Raw genomic sequence first — 15,461 nt, 5'->3', positions numbered from 1 at the left:
AAATCTCAGCAGCTTTTAAGACAGACTGAGGACAATGAACTATATATGCCGTGGAGAAAGTCCTCTCCTCTTAATGTTGAACTAGCTTTAGGGAACAAGTAGATAGTCCAAAATGTTATGGTAAGCCCCATCAAATGGATATTATACAGCCAATTAAAAACCATGTTTTCAGAGAATGTAAATGACATCGTAATAGTCTCACTGGATTTTAAGTGAAAAAAGGATACAAAACTGTACAGGCAGAAGACGTGGAGATGGCATGTGCCAGAACACACTTGTTCTATGTTTAAATTGTTCATAAAACGATCCTTCAGCCAAAACAAACAAACGAACAAAACTGTATCGGCAGTTTGATCCCAGTTTTATATATACATTATGGATATTATTATAATTATATGGATAAAAAAGGAAAAGAAATACTTCAAGATATTAATTATTATTGATAGTTATCTTTATATCATGCAGTTTTAAGATATCATTAGCTTATTTTATATATTTTGACCCATATTTAAAAAATTTTCATACAAAGCAATAGTACTTATGGAGTTAGAAAAAACATTTTTTTTTTTTTTTGCGGTATGCGGGCCTCTCACTGTCGCGGCCTCTCCCGTTGCGGAGCACAGGCTCCGGACACGCAGGCTCAGCGGCCATGGCTCACGGGCCCAGCCATTCCGCGGCACGTGGGATCTTCCCGGACCGGGGCACGAACCAGTGTCCCCTGCATCGGCAGGTGGACTCTCAACCACTGCGCCACCAGGGAAGCCCAGAAAAAACATTTTTTAAAAAGCATCTTTTGAGGCTATTAAGTGCTACTGGCATGTAACCATTCCTGAAGCATTTCTGAAACAAGTGACTCCTTTTCTGAGATGAGTGCCCACTAAGAAAGATGTGGCTAACATTTTGCAGCCAAAATATGATTGCTAAGGATTTGAAGAATACTGTCAGATATGCTAAGGCACTAAGCTAAGAGGCTTACTACATTATCTCACTAAGTCCTTACTATACCCAATGTGACAGCTCTCATCTCCACTTTCCACACAAGGACGCTGGTGCTCCCAGATGCCCGAGACTGCCTGAGGTCATCTAGACAAACAGAGCTAGCATCCTGTCCAAAACTCCTGCCCTTAACATGTATCACCAATAAGAAGACTGTCTGGCTCTCGTTCCTCTCCACTCAATCACTTAGGGGCTCACAGTTTAAAAGCAGGTCTAAGCTGTGCTTATTTGGGGACCGTAAGATTTAAGAGGCAAAAGGATCCAGGAGCAACCCATGCTGACTTTCAACCTTGGGTGAAGTCAGGAGGCCGCCTGCCCTACGGATGAAGTATCAATAGGATGGAGATAATGCTCAGCAGCAGCAAGCCCAGACGCTGCTTAGATCCACACATGGCACAACAGAACAGGTTCATATGTAAATCTGGAGATATTTCCAATGAGCCGGATCATGTCTGTGTAGATCTAACAACCGCACAGAGCAGGGGTCAGCAAACTTTCTCTGTAAAGGGCCAGACGGCAAATATCTGAGGCAATTCTACCACTGTAGTGTGAGAGCAGCCATAGGCAATATATAACTGAATGAGCTTGGCTGTGTTCCTGGTTGTGTTCCAATAAAACTTTATTTATAGGCAGTAATGTTTCAATTTTATATTATTTTAATTCTTTGATATAAAGTTTATATTATCGGGCTTCCCTGGTGGCGCAGTCGTTGAGAGTCCGCCTGCCGATGCAGGGGACACGGGTTCGTGCCCCGGTCCGGGAAGATCCCACATGCTCCGGAGCGGCTGGGCCCGTGAGCCATGGCCGCTGAGCCTGCGCGTCCGGAGCCTGTGCTCCGCAACGGGAGAGGCCACAGCAGTGAGAGGCCCGCGTACCACAAAAAATAAAAAATAAATAAAAATAAATTTTTTATTATCACAGGCCGTACAAATAGGTGGTGGGCTGGATTTGGTCCAAAGTTTGCTGACGTCTGTTACAGAGCAGCGTGTCTGATGTCAATGCTAGTCCAGATTCTGGACAGCAGCATAGCAACAGAATGACACTCTTAGTGAGCGCTTCTCCCTATCAAGGAGAGGGGAGCAAAGAATATGCTCTCCAGGTAACGCTTTTTCTAAGCTAGCAGGACACAATGTACATGGTCCTTTCGGTGGGCTGAAGTTCCCACTCCCCAGTAGTTAGTCAAGTTCAAAAATTTAAAAAGAAAGTAGCATATCAGGCACTTGTATTCATTATACTTCTGATTGCCTAGCTTTGGAGGCAACTTTTCCCAATAACAGAGGGCTCTGTAGAAAAAGAAACAGAGAGGCCCTGACGAGGAAAGTCACTTACCATGTGTGCATTCTGGGGTGATATCTTCAAAGAAGTATTGAGTTGCTTCAAAAGCGGAATCTGGCTCGTCTTGATCAGAGGATGGCTCTGGAGAGGGAGGAGAGATGATTCTCATATTGGCAGGGCCAGGACTCAATGAAAGTGTGCTTTAATTGCTGAAGAAATGACACGGGGCTCATGAGAAGCTGAAGTTACGAAGGTGGGCTGGGGGGTCCCATCACTGGTGCGGGCCTCGAACGCCCACCTCCTCAAAACCCTTATGGGGGAGGGGCTCCCTCCAGTACTAACTCCACCTTCCTTTATAACAACCCCACACTGAAGTGTCCCTTCACATTTGCCTTTTTTGGAGACTTTTCCTAAATCCTATGGAATGATGGTTTAAGGAACCAAATTTTGGGAAATTGTACACTATCATGATAATTCCCAAATCTGTAGTTTTACCCTATCTCTATCCTTGGAACTAATTCCCCTTCCTCCCTCCCTTTTTCCTTCTTCCCTTTTTCCCTCCCTCCCTCCCTTCCTTCCTTCCTGCCTTCCTGCCTTCCTTTCTCTCTCCCTCTCTTTCTCTTTCCCTCCACCTCTCCCTCCATTTCTTTTTTAGTATTTGCTAGATATTTCCAGCTGGAGGCCATCCTTGTTTAAAACTGAACTCACAACTTCACCATCTTTCCCACTGTTTCTGTCGGTGGTAACACTGCTCCCCCTCGACTCAGAATCCCGTGAGTTACCGTTATTTGTTCTCTTGCAGAAGCCTGCTCTTTTCTATTACTACAACTCACAGTTCACACAGGTGAATGATCATTGAATTAAGCACCTGCTGATTCAGGAACTCATGTAAAAAGTATCGTTCAGTTTGTTCTCAGTGACCAATGAGTGATTTTGTACATCAAAAAAAAAAGGCAAACGGGTCTCGCCAAAAAAGACTTCAAGCCAGGCCAGAGTCACAGGTACATGTGCTACTCTGTGTGTCTCGCTTACCAGGCAAGACGTGCATTTTGTACAGCAGTTTGAGCTTCTCTGTGAGGTCCCCATGGCACGCGGCACCTAGAAGTCACATAAGTAAAAATGTGAAATGCACCATGTGTGCTACAATCCCCCCCCCCACCCCAGGCTCAGCATCCCCCTGAAGCACCTACTTTTACAAATTGAAACCCAGGTATTGTGTGGCAGAAAGTTTGGCCAGGACGTATTTGGGTTGAAAGCTCTGGAGCCAGGATACCTGGTTTCAAATGCTTTGTACTTACTATGTGCCCTTGGGAGAGTGAACCTCTCTGTACCTCAGTTTCCCCTCTATGAGGCAGGATGACAAATTAGAAGATACTACCAGTGGTCTTGATATCAGGGCCCATGAAATGTGAGAACTAAAGGTGTTAACACTTAGAACAGTGGCTGGCACAAATATAACTAGTGTTATTGATAAGAAAAGTCAGGTGACTGGGCCTCAACACCCTAAATACTTGCTAGAGTTCAGAAATAATCTCAATACACGTTTAAGAGTGCTTCAAATTACTCATTTTAGAAATCTTTTTTAGTTGCTTTTGGGGTCTCTTAAATATTTCTTCAGTTCAATTGAGCCTAACCTAGCCGCCATTATATCACCACTGCTTCAACCCAAAGAATCCTGTTACTTTTTCCCTTACAGTCCATACGTATTTCAGGAATCAGAAAATCCTTTGTAAATGCGTGTTCTCAGAGCGCCTAGTTGAAGGTTAATAAGATTTGGGAAAAGGGGAATCACAGGATCTGGATTGGTTGGCAGGGGCACCAGGGGTTATCTCGTCCCACCTCCCACTTAACGCAGGGGCCTCCTCCCACACCCACATCCACGTAAGAGAGACGTCTGAACATCCTCAGGGACGGGAAGCTCATCACAACCAGAGGCATCTCATCTCACTGGGGAATTCTAGAAACACTGAAAGGGCTCCTGTCATTTTAACTTTAGTCAGGACCCTTAACCTACAGGTTCAAGTGCATAAATTCCATGAACCACAAACAATGTAAAATGTGGCCACGTGCCGATGTCACTTTTTGGGAAGATTTCCACAGTCCTTATCAGATCTCAAAGAGATCACAACTCAAAAAAAGGTTTAGAACTATTCCTTTTCCTTCCTCTTTAGAGTAAAAAAAAAAAAAGATAGGTCTATTACGTCTTCATTACAACGATCCTTCAGATTTTAAGGACAGCTGTCCTGTTCCTCTCCAGCTTATCTTTTCAAGGCATATTTATGTCCCCCAGGCTATACCCTCTCTACATTTTTTCAACTTTCTTATACGACATCGTTTGTACACTCTTCCCTATTCTTACCCACATCCACCTTATGTGTTAATGTGTCCATCAATAACCCTCTGGACGGAGAGTTCCAGAAGCTTCTAGTCCACTGCAGAGAACAGTGGAACTGTTCTTGACTCTTAGCCTAAGTCTGCATTCAACTCTTTACACTCTTCACTCTGGAGTTTCTTATTGACCACATAGTTAACTAAACCCCCAAATGCTTACACACTGACTAATACTAACCATGAAAATAATGACAGACATTTTTGAACCATTCACTTTGTGCTAAATCCTATGTTAACTACTTTCCATATGCATTTCACTTTCTTCTCACAATAATTCTACGAGATGGTCACAACTATTATCCCAACTTTACAGGTGAGAAAAGTCGGGCTTATTGATGTTAAGTAATGTTCAAGGTCATAAGCTAGCAAGTGGCAGGCCCAGGATTTGAACTCAGATTTGTCTGACCCTAGATCGCATGGTTGAAACCACTATACTATATATGCAAACATACAGTTCTTTTACAATCGTTTCTTAAAATTTAAGATTTCTGATTTATCTCTATCAGTTTGTTTTTGCCAACCATTTCCTCCTCTGATTTCTTTAAATCTTGTTTTTGTCCTCCAACACAATGGCTGTCTCTCTTCACTTTTGTAATGGTAGCTTCTCTACCTTTATAGTTTAAATCCCTGACTAAGTCAGGTAGAGGGGGATGGATAAGCAGTAATTGTAGTGACAACAATAACTAACACTTTTTGAGCCAGGCACTGTTGTAGGAACTTTACTTGAATTATTTCTTTTAGTCCTGACGATAACTATTTTGCAAATGAGGGAACAATCACAGAGGTTAAACACCAAGCCCAGCATACTAGAGAGCTCTCCATTGACCGTCATGCTTTGGGTGCAGGGTTCAGACAGTCATTGAATCACCAACATCCATATCCCTCCAACTTTCCATTTATAATGAGTTATCTGTCCAGTGACCAGCTGCCTCATGACATCTATGGCGTGTTTAGAAAGGCTGCCTTCCAGCAGTACCACTGGAAAAGGAGGTCCAGCTAATTTGTGGCTTGCGATTGTAATCCCTCATCTCTAATTCCATAGAGATGTTCTGTTCACTAATTTCTAGAGGGATCTTTCTGGAGATGAACATTGAAATTATTGATCCATCTCTTCCAGAATTCATTCTTTAGTTCCTTAAGACTTGAACAGAATTTCTCTTTTCTAGTCTACTTGTCTGTCTCCATAGCTGTAATCAACCCGCATGACTGACTACAGCTCTTGAGACTCCGCCTGGCAAACGGGGTGGAGTTGACTTTGCTCAGAGAACTCAACTGCATTTTTAAGAAGCCCAAGTACTCTTCTCCAATGTTTTCACTATCTTAGACTGCAAACCTCGCTTTCCTTTTCGGAAGATTTTGAAGAGTATTTACCGTGTTGGGGTTTGACTAGGCTTAAGTAAGTTAAATATTTATATTTATTCCTATCACTTTCTACACGTGTCTGGTATTTTTGTTGTGAACATCTTTGCTAGAAGCAGATTCGCATTACAACTAATTGGCCGTAAGGCCATTTTGCCACAAAAGATAAAAATAACTGGTTGATGGTTACATTACACTAGAAAATAAGATAGCAATTTTTGCAAATCCTTCAGCGAGCTAATCTAAGCCAGACTGTGTTAAAATTTGCACCATTTTCAAGAAACTTATACCCATCAGGAATCACATTACGATTTCCTTTTGGGGGGATAGGAGGAGCTTGATTCTTCGTTTGCCTCCAGCGTCTAACACTGCATGATAAATTTGGTAAAGACGGCCTGAGAGGACAATCTGTTGTATCCAAATTAGCTAAAGAATCAATCACTAATGTTCTCGAAGGCTGTTGTGAATTAGTAGCCGCTTCTTTTATATTTGCCATAGCTTGGTGAACTTTTGGTTTCGACGAGTGGGAGGCATGACTGTGCTCGTCGAAGGATTTATAAAAACTGATTTGTTATCTTTTTCTAGTGTCGTAACTGTCAACCAATTATTTTGATCTCTTATGGCAAAATGGCCTTATGGCCAATTAGCTTTGCAGCAAAACTGGCCGCAGCAAAGATGTTCACGGCAAAAATTCCTAGAACCCTTTCTACGCGCAGAACCTGTCTCTTTCTTCTCCTCCTTTTTTTTTGTCCAAAGCTAATTTTAAAAAATCTCCCTTTTGATAGACACCAAGGTGATAATAATAGTTACTTTGTGGAAGAAAAGATTAGGAGAGGGTCAAAAGGGTCCTTAGCCTTGTCTGGATTGTTTTACTTTATTTTATTCTGTTCACTTTTTTGAAAAGCAGAATGTATTTATGTTACTTTTGTAATTAAAAATTAATGCCTCCTTCTTCCCTAAAAGAAAAAACAAATCCTATTTGCTGTCCTTAGCAGAGTAATGGGAACAGCCCTCATCTGAATCCTGGACCCAGCACGTACTAACTGTGCTCTTCAGTTCAATAACAGACATATACTGACTTGCTAAAAATGAATATTCCAGCAAGCTGCTTAACTTTTCTAAGCCTCCATCTCTTTAACTGACAATGGGGGTATTAATAGTAAGCAGACAGGTAATAAAACATAATATTGATAGTAACTGCACAAACGCTGCTTCCAGGGTGCCTGAGTTCAAACTCCAACTTTGTAGTTGTGTGCTTTAGGTAAATTAAATGCACATAAAGCACGAGGGCAGTGCCTGGCTGAGCAAATGCTATATAAATGTTAGTTATCAATACTATTATTACCCTCAAAGGTCTGTTGTCTGGATTAAGTGATAAAGTACAAGTTCTAAAGCATCACAACAGAGCCCGCACTTAAAAAAGGCTAGTTTCCTCCATGTACCCCCTTTGAATGATATATCTGAGCGCTTGATACAAATAGTTTTTACTTATCTAAGAGGACCTTATCTACACCTCTTTGCTTTTTTAATAACCATCAGCTTTCTCTGGCCTTTAAGCCTTCCAGTCATTATTCTTAATGATTTAGGGTACTTTTTGGAATCATCGTTGGCTCTATGTCTGACGCCTTCGTCTTTCGTGGGCACAGGTCATTTTCAAGTGCATGGACCAAGGTCACAGAGTGGCACAATTAGAATTTTAAAAAGTCTTATCTCATTCTTATCTTATCTCATTCAGGCAGCCTGACATAATGCCTGCTATATCCACAACCTCGTAATGGGCGGGCCAAGCTTGACCACCACGTAGCTTTTCTGCTCAAATATTAATGGGACAAGAGTCCAGTGGAATATAGGACAGGAAACAGGTCAGACAGTGAGGCTGACAGGCAGAAACTCGTGCTGCTTGGGAGGTGAGGGTGTGTATTCTCAGGATGGACACCCTTCCTCCCCGCAGAATGGAGAGAAAAGACTTCCATTTAGACGGCAGGGCTGTTGCATTTTTTTTTTCAGCTCTTTATTAAAAACATTATGAAATGTTTTATAAAATTTTATGAAACATATGTACTGTAAATATATTTTTTGACAAAGAAAAGCAATCCATCCAAACATTTCTTCCCTTGTAAAGTTATCGTGATTTGTGGTTTCAGTGTTTAAGTTGGCATTCTTGCAAACTCTCTGATAATGTATTTTAACTAGGGCTGAGGACTATCGAATGTAGGAGGTAACGATTTAATCATATAATATATCCATTAACTAAAAACGAATTTTACAGTCAGCTTGCAAACCTTAAAATGTGCTTCTCTGTCCTGTAAACCTTGTCTCCTGAAGCGAGCGGGGCTGTGGTCCTGAGGGCGGCACAGAGAACCACGAGGACCACGGTGCTTACTGACCTATTCCCCCCTCCCCCTGCCCCAACTCACGCAATAACATCACAGCCTTACTCAGTCCAGAGACAAACTCTCGGAAGTTGATCAGAGAATCTCCATTTTCATCTAATAGCTGGAATAAGCGCGAGGCAAGCACGTCAGAGTGAGTTCCACAGGCCCAGGGAAAGAGCAGAGCAAACATGCCCTTGAACAGCTCAAAGTCGATGCGGTACTGCTCGAGATAGGGCAGGCTGGGGTCGTGCCGGTCCAGGGCATTGCTGCTCCCACCCCAGTAGCAGCTGGTTAGGTGTTCCGCCTGAAAAATCAAAGAACAGGACTACTGGGGACTGCATCTCACAGCAAATACCAAGAAGAAAGGCCCTCCCTCAAATTTGGAAAAAGGCTTTAGGTCACCCGTGTGCATCTCCTGGGGTGGGGGTGGGGCAGTGGTCTGGTCGCAGGGCCCCTCGGCTTCTCTTCTACATATATCTCCACTTGACCCCGCTCCCCCCAAACTCCACGGCAACCACCTCTGCGTTTACACCTGGCATGAAAAACCTGGTTCAATTACTGGCGTAGGTGAAAAAAGAAAGAAAACCCTCCCTTCTCCCCATTTTCTTCTCCACCTGCCCATCCCCACACTCAAAAGCATTTTAAGAAGTAACTCCCATAAAAACAAACTTTTTTTTTTTAATTTAAAAGAAATACATAGAATGTTAACCTGAAAAAAGGATCTGTAATTCAGGCAATCTGATCACCTTGTGTCCTCAGTGAGGATGCTACAGCCCAGAGGGTAAGTAGCTTCCACGGGGTCATCTAACCAGTTAGTCAAAGCAGAATCACCATATGCGATTTTGGGTCTCCAAACTCCTAGTTTAGTGTCCTGTCAACCCCCTGCTTCCTGGTCACCAAAATCCCATTAATATCATCCTAGTCATCCAGTAGTCAGGCTACAAGTGTGCGGTCCTCCTGTTCCACGCATCTGAAAATAGCTCCAGGGAACTTATGAGCAGGAACAACTAGGGTGAGGAGAACAGAGATCCAGCAAAAGGCTTCTTGTTTCTGTCCTTGGAAAGAAGGCTGCCTCTTTATTCATGAGGTCATATTGATTCTGGTAGAAATATACGCCCATTCTAGGAAGACCGCAAAGGAAAAACATCTAATAGAAAGGCCAGTACGGAACACCCCAGCTCTCCTGTATGTAGACATTTACAGTTAGCACTGAATGGTAGCCTGGGGAGATGGGAGGGGCATGCAGAGGGAGACTTTATTTTTTACTTTATTCTCTGTTGTACTCTTTCATTATAAGCATGTATAAATATTGCAATAGCAAAAGGCACTTACAAAACAGATCTCCCCCTCCCCCTGCCTAGGGGTTCTGAGAAGGGAGAGTCAGTAGTGAGTGTTGTCTCACTTAGAACGGAGCAAAGAGGACCAATGTCTTTGTCCTCACTGTTTGCTGGGAATTGTAGCTAATAACCCCCGAAAGAGCGGAGTGAGAGTAGGCAAGAGAGAAGGAAGGAGAGGTTTCTGCAGGTCAGCCTCGGGAGAATAAAGGAAGTGCGTCAGGTCCACCAGACCACCAGGCTTCGGGCTGCACTGGCGCTGTGGGTGGAGATGGGGGCGGGGCTTGGGAGGAGTGGTGATGGTGGTGACGTCACGGAGAGGAGGGTCCGAGGGACTGCACGGGTGAGCTGTGCTCTGAAGTGATGCCCAGCAGCCCTCTGGGTGGGACGGTGTTGGTGATACATCCCCAGGAAGGGTCCTCTTTACCGGAGCTTCGTCAGTGGATGAAGGTTACCCAAAGCACTTCCTCCTAACTAAAGCGCTCACGTTCCTCTGGAACCAGGCCTGAATGTGGTGCAGACACTTTCACCGTGCTCACGACCTTCAGGAAACAAGCCATGCAGACCATGACCCTCTCCTTTGATGAGCCCCCCTACTCCATCATTTGGGCACTAGGGACCCGAGATTGAAAAAGGACTAATTTAGAAAGAGTTCAAGAGAAACTAAGGCATAGGGGCCCTGAACCACATTTTCCATCAAATCTGCCTCAGGGTGGCGGCCTTTCACCTTTTTCCTACCAAGTTTTAGCCCAAAGCCCAAGGCAGAATGCTCCGTGGGAGACAAATGTCTCTTTCCTTTGTATCCGAAGGAAAACCCCCAGAAATTGGCTTTTTAAAGAACTAAGAGTCTGGCAGCGTGTCTGACACAGTAATGCCTCAATAAACGTTCGTTCAGATGAATTAAAGCCAATGAAAGTCTTCAAAAGACTCAAGAAAGAGTCGGTAACTTAAGTCTTTGTCTTGGGTTCCAAAGTACCCGAGAGTCCTTCCCATCCCTGACACCAGCCAAGGGTCTCGGGTTCTCTCTTGGGGCGCTCAGCAGACTTGGGGAACTCGTGTTTGTCAACACACCCTTAGGGCAGGGTTCTGGAGTGTAAAGAAAGCTTTCTTCAGGCAATATCCTCGGTGTATAAATGTCACACCTGGTACCTGGAGGTGCATAGACCAGAGAGTGCAGGGGTGCCCGGGTAAGAAGACAAGGGCACCCCTGTCTCTGCATCTTCAGTGATCTCCGGATCTTGGACTTCTGCACAACCAGCCCTGGTCTTCCTTTTCCCGGTGTGCCCCAGAGTCAGCCTCCTCTTTCTAATGTTATAGCGCTTCCCATTATCTGTGCATGATCTTGCCGCCTCCAGTTGCTACTCCCGCTTCCGTTTAGTTACCCCAAATCCTGGTCCTACCGGATCCTACCACCCTGTGAAGCAGATTTCTTCCAGTCCTCAGTATCCTTTGAAAATCTGATCTCAACTGGATCATTGTATCTTCTTGTTTTGATCCAAGTTGGATCACTGTAGTTTTGCTTAACGAAACGAAGAGGGACTTCCTCCTTACGGAAAACCAACGTACCCGGAGCAATTAGCTACCGCGCTTTACGTGTCTGAATAAAACACGAATGAGATGGCACAGGCTAGACACTTCGCCGTCAAGTGCTGAACACAGCCTGGTGGGAACACAGTTGTCCACTCTGTTGGTCATGCTGCTGGGCTGCACAAAGCCATCAACCTCTCTCTGCCGGCCCCAGAAGCACACAGAGATCATACTAGATGGAAAATTGATCACTAATTCACCTATGTATTCAACACACATGTTTGGAACACCTAGTGGGGAGAGACACTAAACTAGGCACCAGTGAGACAAAAGGAAATAAAACGGTGGTGCCTCCAGTAGCTAACAGGCAAGCGGGAACATTTGCAAAAATATTCCCAGCTCTCACTTTGTCTGATCCTAAGATCTATTAGTGTCCAACTCAGATCTTTATGTTTGTCCCTTTATGTTTGTTCCTATAATATCTTTGCAGTCCTCAACCGTCTTCCTTAGTTCTAGGAGTAAAAGCCTCTGTACACAAGAAGCTAGCCAATTAAAGACTGTGATAAAATCGGTACCCACATAAAAGGCATCTTTTAAAACTTTTTCTTGGCAATTGCTACATTTTTACAATGTTGGTAATGACAGTTATGAAAGAAGTATTTTTCTGGAAGAAAAACCATTCTATACTGCTTTATTTACTGACATAATATTTTTCTTATTGAGGATCAAGATTGGTATGGGCTGACTCAGAAAGGAAAATTGCAGAAATTTAACAACTAAGCTTTTCCTTAGACATTTGAGCAGCTTTATTCTTATTCTAGATACATATCTCTTTTTAAGAGTGCTTTAATATAGATTAATATAGGAAACTGCAATTTACAGGAGTCTCAGGAAGAATTTAAACTTGATTGCCATCGTTCCAGTGAGAATTATAAAGTAACGCCCTATTTTCTTAAGACCAAGGAAACAGCTAAAATATTATATGGAGTGGAAGAAAGCTAAAACATCAATTTAAATGAGTTATATCTTTATTTTTCATATTAAGTACTCTATTTTTACACTCTCAGCTCTATCTTCCTATTTATGCATGTTGACACTCATGCTATCCCTTCATAATTTAAGAGAAAAATCTAGAACTAACTGAATTATTAAAGTGAACTCCTTTTCCCCCTGAACGTACATGAATTTTCTTTGAAACTCACTTTGAAAAGAGCATAAAGTTCTTCTAGCTCATCAATGGTAAAGGAAGTTTCTGTCACAATGGTTCGTACCTATAAGAAGAATAAACACAATGAATTTCACGAACTCAAAAATGTCATAATGGCAAACTTCCTGATTTTCTTGTTTTAAATCATCTTCAGTCTGTCAAGCAGGAATTTGAGTTGGTAGGAGTGTACGGAAGGATGCAGAAAGAAGGTCACATGCCATTTCTCAAAAGCCTCACCACGTTCCGTTTTGTAGTATCCTCCAGTGTCTGGATCACCTTCAGTCTCTGTTTGAATCTCATCTGCTCAATCAAATCCGCCCGGATAGTTCCAAATTTCTGGAAAAAAACAACATTGGTATTTCGAGAAATCTGCTAAAGCACTCGATATCATGTCTGCAGGACTGACGGAGATAAATCCTGATACCAGTGGGCAATTTCCTGCCAAATGACAGGCCTCCTAGACTATACCTTTATTTACTATATGGCCTTTGTTTATTTCGAGGCCATTAAACAACCATAAATAAACAACAAAAAATTCTCATGTTTCTTAACAGTTGAACTAAATTTCAAAGCCACATGAGTCTTCCTCAAATCAACAGTTCATGGGAGAAGGAGAGGGTTAAATAAGGCTACAAGGGCCCTTTGTGGATGAAATAATGCTTTAAAGGAAGAACTTTCTTGGCAGGAAGAAAGGAAGTATATAAGGCTAACTATTAAACTGGGAGGTTGTAGGAAATGTTGGAGTGAGGCTTCCTGTCCTGATCTCTAGCTCAACAGCATTTGTCTCTCATTGGCAGACACTGAGGGTTAGCAACCTTTTTTTTTCCTCCGGTACGCGGGCCTCTCACTGTTGTGGCCTCTCCCGCTGCGGAGCACAGGCTCCGGACGCGCAGGCCCAGCGGCCATGGCTCACGGACCCAGCCGCTCCGCGGCACGTGGGTCCTCCTGGACCAGGGCACGAACCCGCGTCCCCTGCATCGGCAGGCAGACTCTCAACCACTGCGCCACCAGGGAAGCCCCTAGCAACCTTTTTAAACTCAAGATGCCTAGCATTGCCTGAATGTTTGTTGAACTAAATTTCAAAAGCAAAACAAGTCTTCCAATCTGAAGGCATAGAAAGGATATATAAGGTTTTATCTCTCTTAGTGGTGCAAAAGAAAAACAAAGAAATTCTGCATAAAACATGAAGCTTAACTCATAGAAGCAATGCTGCAATGGTTAAAGACATTTAAAGGAAAAAGGAAAAGCTGACAGACAATATCAAGTGTTGGCAAGTGCACGGTGCAACCAAAACTCTCACATGCTGTTGCTCAGAGTATCAACTGGTACAACCATTTTGGAAATCTATCTGGCACCATCTACTAAATCTGAACAGGTACATACCTATGACCCAGAAATTCCTCCCTAAGTATATACCCAAAAGAAAGGTGTGTATATTTTTAACAAAGGACATAGAGTAGAATATTCATAGTGCCACTATTAGCCAAAAGCAAGAACCACTCAAATGCTCATTAACAGTAGCATTGTGGTATTATCACACCATGGGTTACAATGCAGCAATGCAAAGGAACAATTTGGACAAATCTCACAATCATAATGCTGAGCAAAATAAACCAGAACCAAAAGAGCACATTCTGTATAACTCCATTTATGTGAAGTTCAAAAACAAAATCTATGGTGCTAAAAGTCAGGAGAATTATTAACCTTGGTTAGATGGATAGTGACAGGAAGGGGACACAAAGAGCGCTTTTGGGGTGTGGCATTGATCTGGCAAATGGTCACATGGGTATGTTAAACAGAAGGTTTAAAGAGTGCCTTTGTACGTCCCATACCGTGGAATACTACACAGAAATGAAAAAAAGGAAAACAACTACTGACGTAGGCAATAACTTGGATGAACCTCAAAGAAATTATGCCAAATGAAAAAAGACAAATCTCTGAAGTCAGGGGGCCTGATTCCTCCAGCTCTGTTTTTCTTTCTCAAGATTGTTTTGGCTATTTGGGGTCTTTTGTATTTCCATACAAATTGTAACATGTTTTGTCCTAATTCTGTGAAAAATGCCATTGGTAATTTGACAGGGATTGCATTGAATCTGTAGGTTGCTATACTACAAAGCTACGGTAATCAAGACAGTATGGTACTGGCACAAAAACAGACATACAGATCAATGGAACAGGACAGAGAGCCCAGAGATAAACCCACACACCTATGGTCACCTAATCTATGACAAAGGAAGCAAGAGTATACAATGGAGAAAAGACAGTCTCTTCAATAAGTGGTGCTGGGAAAACTGGACAGCTACATGTAAAAGAATGAAATTAGAACACTCCCTAATACCAAACATGGATTAAAGACCTAAATGTAAGGCCAGACACTATAAAACCCTCAGAGAGAAACATAGGAAAAACACTCTTTGGCATAAATCACAGCAAGATCTTTTTTGACCCACCACCTAGAGTAATGAAAATAAAAGCAAAAATAAGCAAATGGGACCTAATTGAACTTAAAAGCTTTTGCACAGAAAAGGAAACCATAAACAAGACAATCCTCAGAATGGGAGAAAATATTTGCAAATGGAGCAACTAACAAAGGATTTATCTCCAAAATATACAAACAGCTCATGCCGCTCAATGTTAAAAAATACAAACAACCCAATCAAAAAATGGGCGGAAGACCTAAATAGACATTTCTCCATCATTTAATCCCTTTCTCCTGGTTCTTTTTATGCCTCACTGGCTACTCCTTTTCTGTCTCCTTTGCGCATCCTCTCCATCTCGAAACCCTGGGGAACCCCAGGGCTCAGTCTTCAGACCTCTACACGCCTACTCCCTAGAGATTCCCAGTCACTGTTCACCACCTTTACTGTTACCACCTTGATCTAAGCCACTACTGTCTTACAATAGCCTCTAAACTGATCTTTGAGGCACTGCCCCGCTTTATTTTTCCCCTAGAAGCAAGAGTGGTCCTTCTAAATCCTGAGACATGATACTACTCCT

At 42.7% G+C, this 15,461-nt stretch overlaps 1 protein-coding gene across 6 annotated transcripts in view; it reads right to left on the bottom strand.

The window, feature by feature from the left end:
- TBC1D9 (TBC1 domain family member 9) overlaps positions 1–15,461 on the bottom strand; it is a 115,654-nt gene that overhangs the window by 4,749 nt on the left and 95,444 nt on the right. For 4 of the 6 annotated variants that reach the window (XM_089912425.1, XM_089912428.1, XM_089912429.1 and 1 more), the window contains 5 exons: positions 12,702–12,800; positions 12,460–12,528; positions 8,439–8,700; positions 3,304–3,369; positions 2,326–2,412 (listed from right to left, as the gene is read on the bottom strand). In XM_089912425.1, the coding sequence (XP_089768551.1) occupies positions 2,326–2,412; positions 3,304–3,369; positions 8,439–8,700; positions 12,460–12,528; positions 12,702–12,800 (583 nt within the window). The remainder of the gene's footprint in view (positions 1–2,325; positions 2,413–3,303; positions 3,370–8,438; positions 8,701–12,459; positions 12,529–12,701; positions 12,801–15,461) is intronic. The other 2 variants (XM_089912426.1, XM_022582465.3) reach the window with 1 other exon arrangement.

Source organism: Delphinapterus leucas, chromosome 5 (assembly GCF_059928025.1).
Source record: "Delphinapterus leucas isolate spDelLeu-1000000601 "Yukka" chromosome 5, BTC_Dleu_Yukka2, whole genome shotgun sequence".
Classification (NCBI taxonomy): Eukaryota; Metazoa; Chordata; class Mammalia; order Artiodactyla; family Monodontidae; genus Delphinapterus; species Delphinapterus leucas.
The sequence above is the reverse complement of the archived record's forward strand: the minus strand, read 5'-3'. Positions and strand labels throughout refer to the sequence as shown.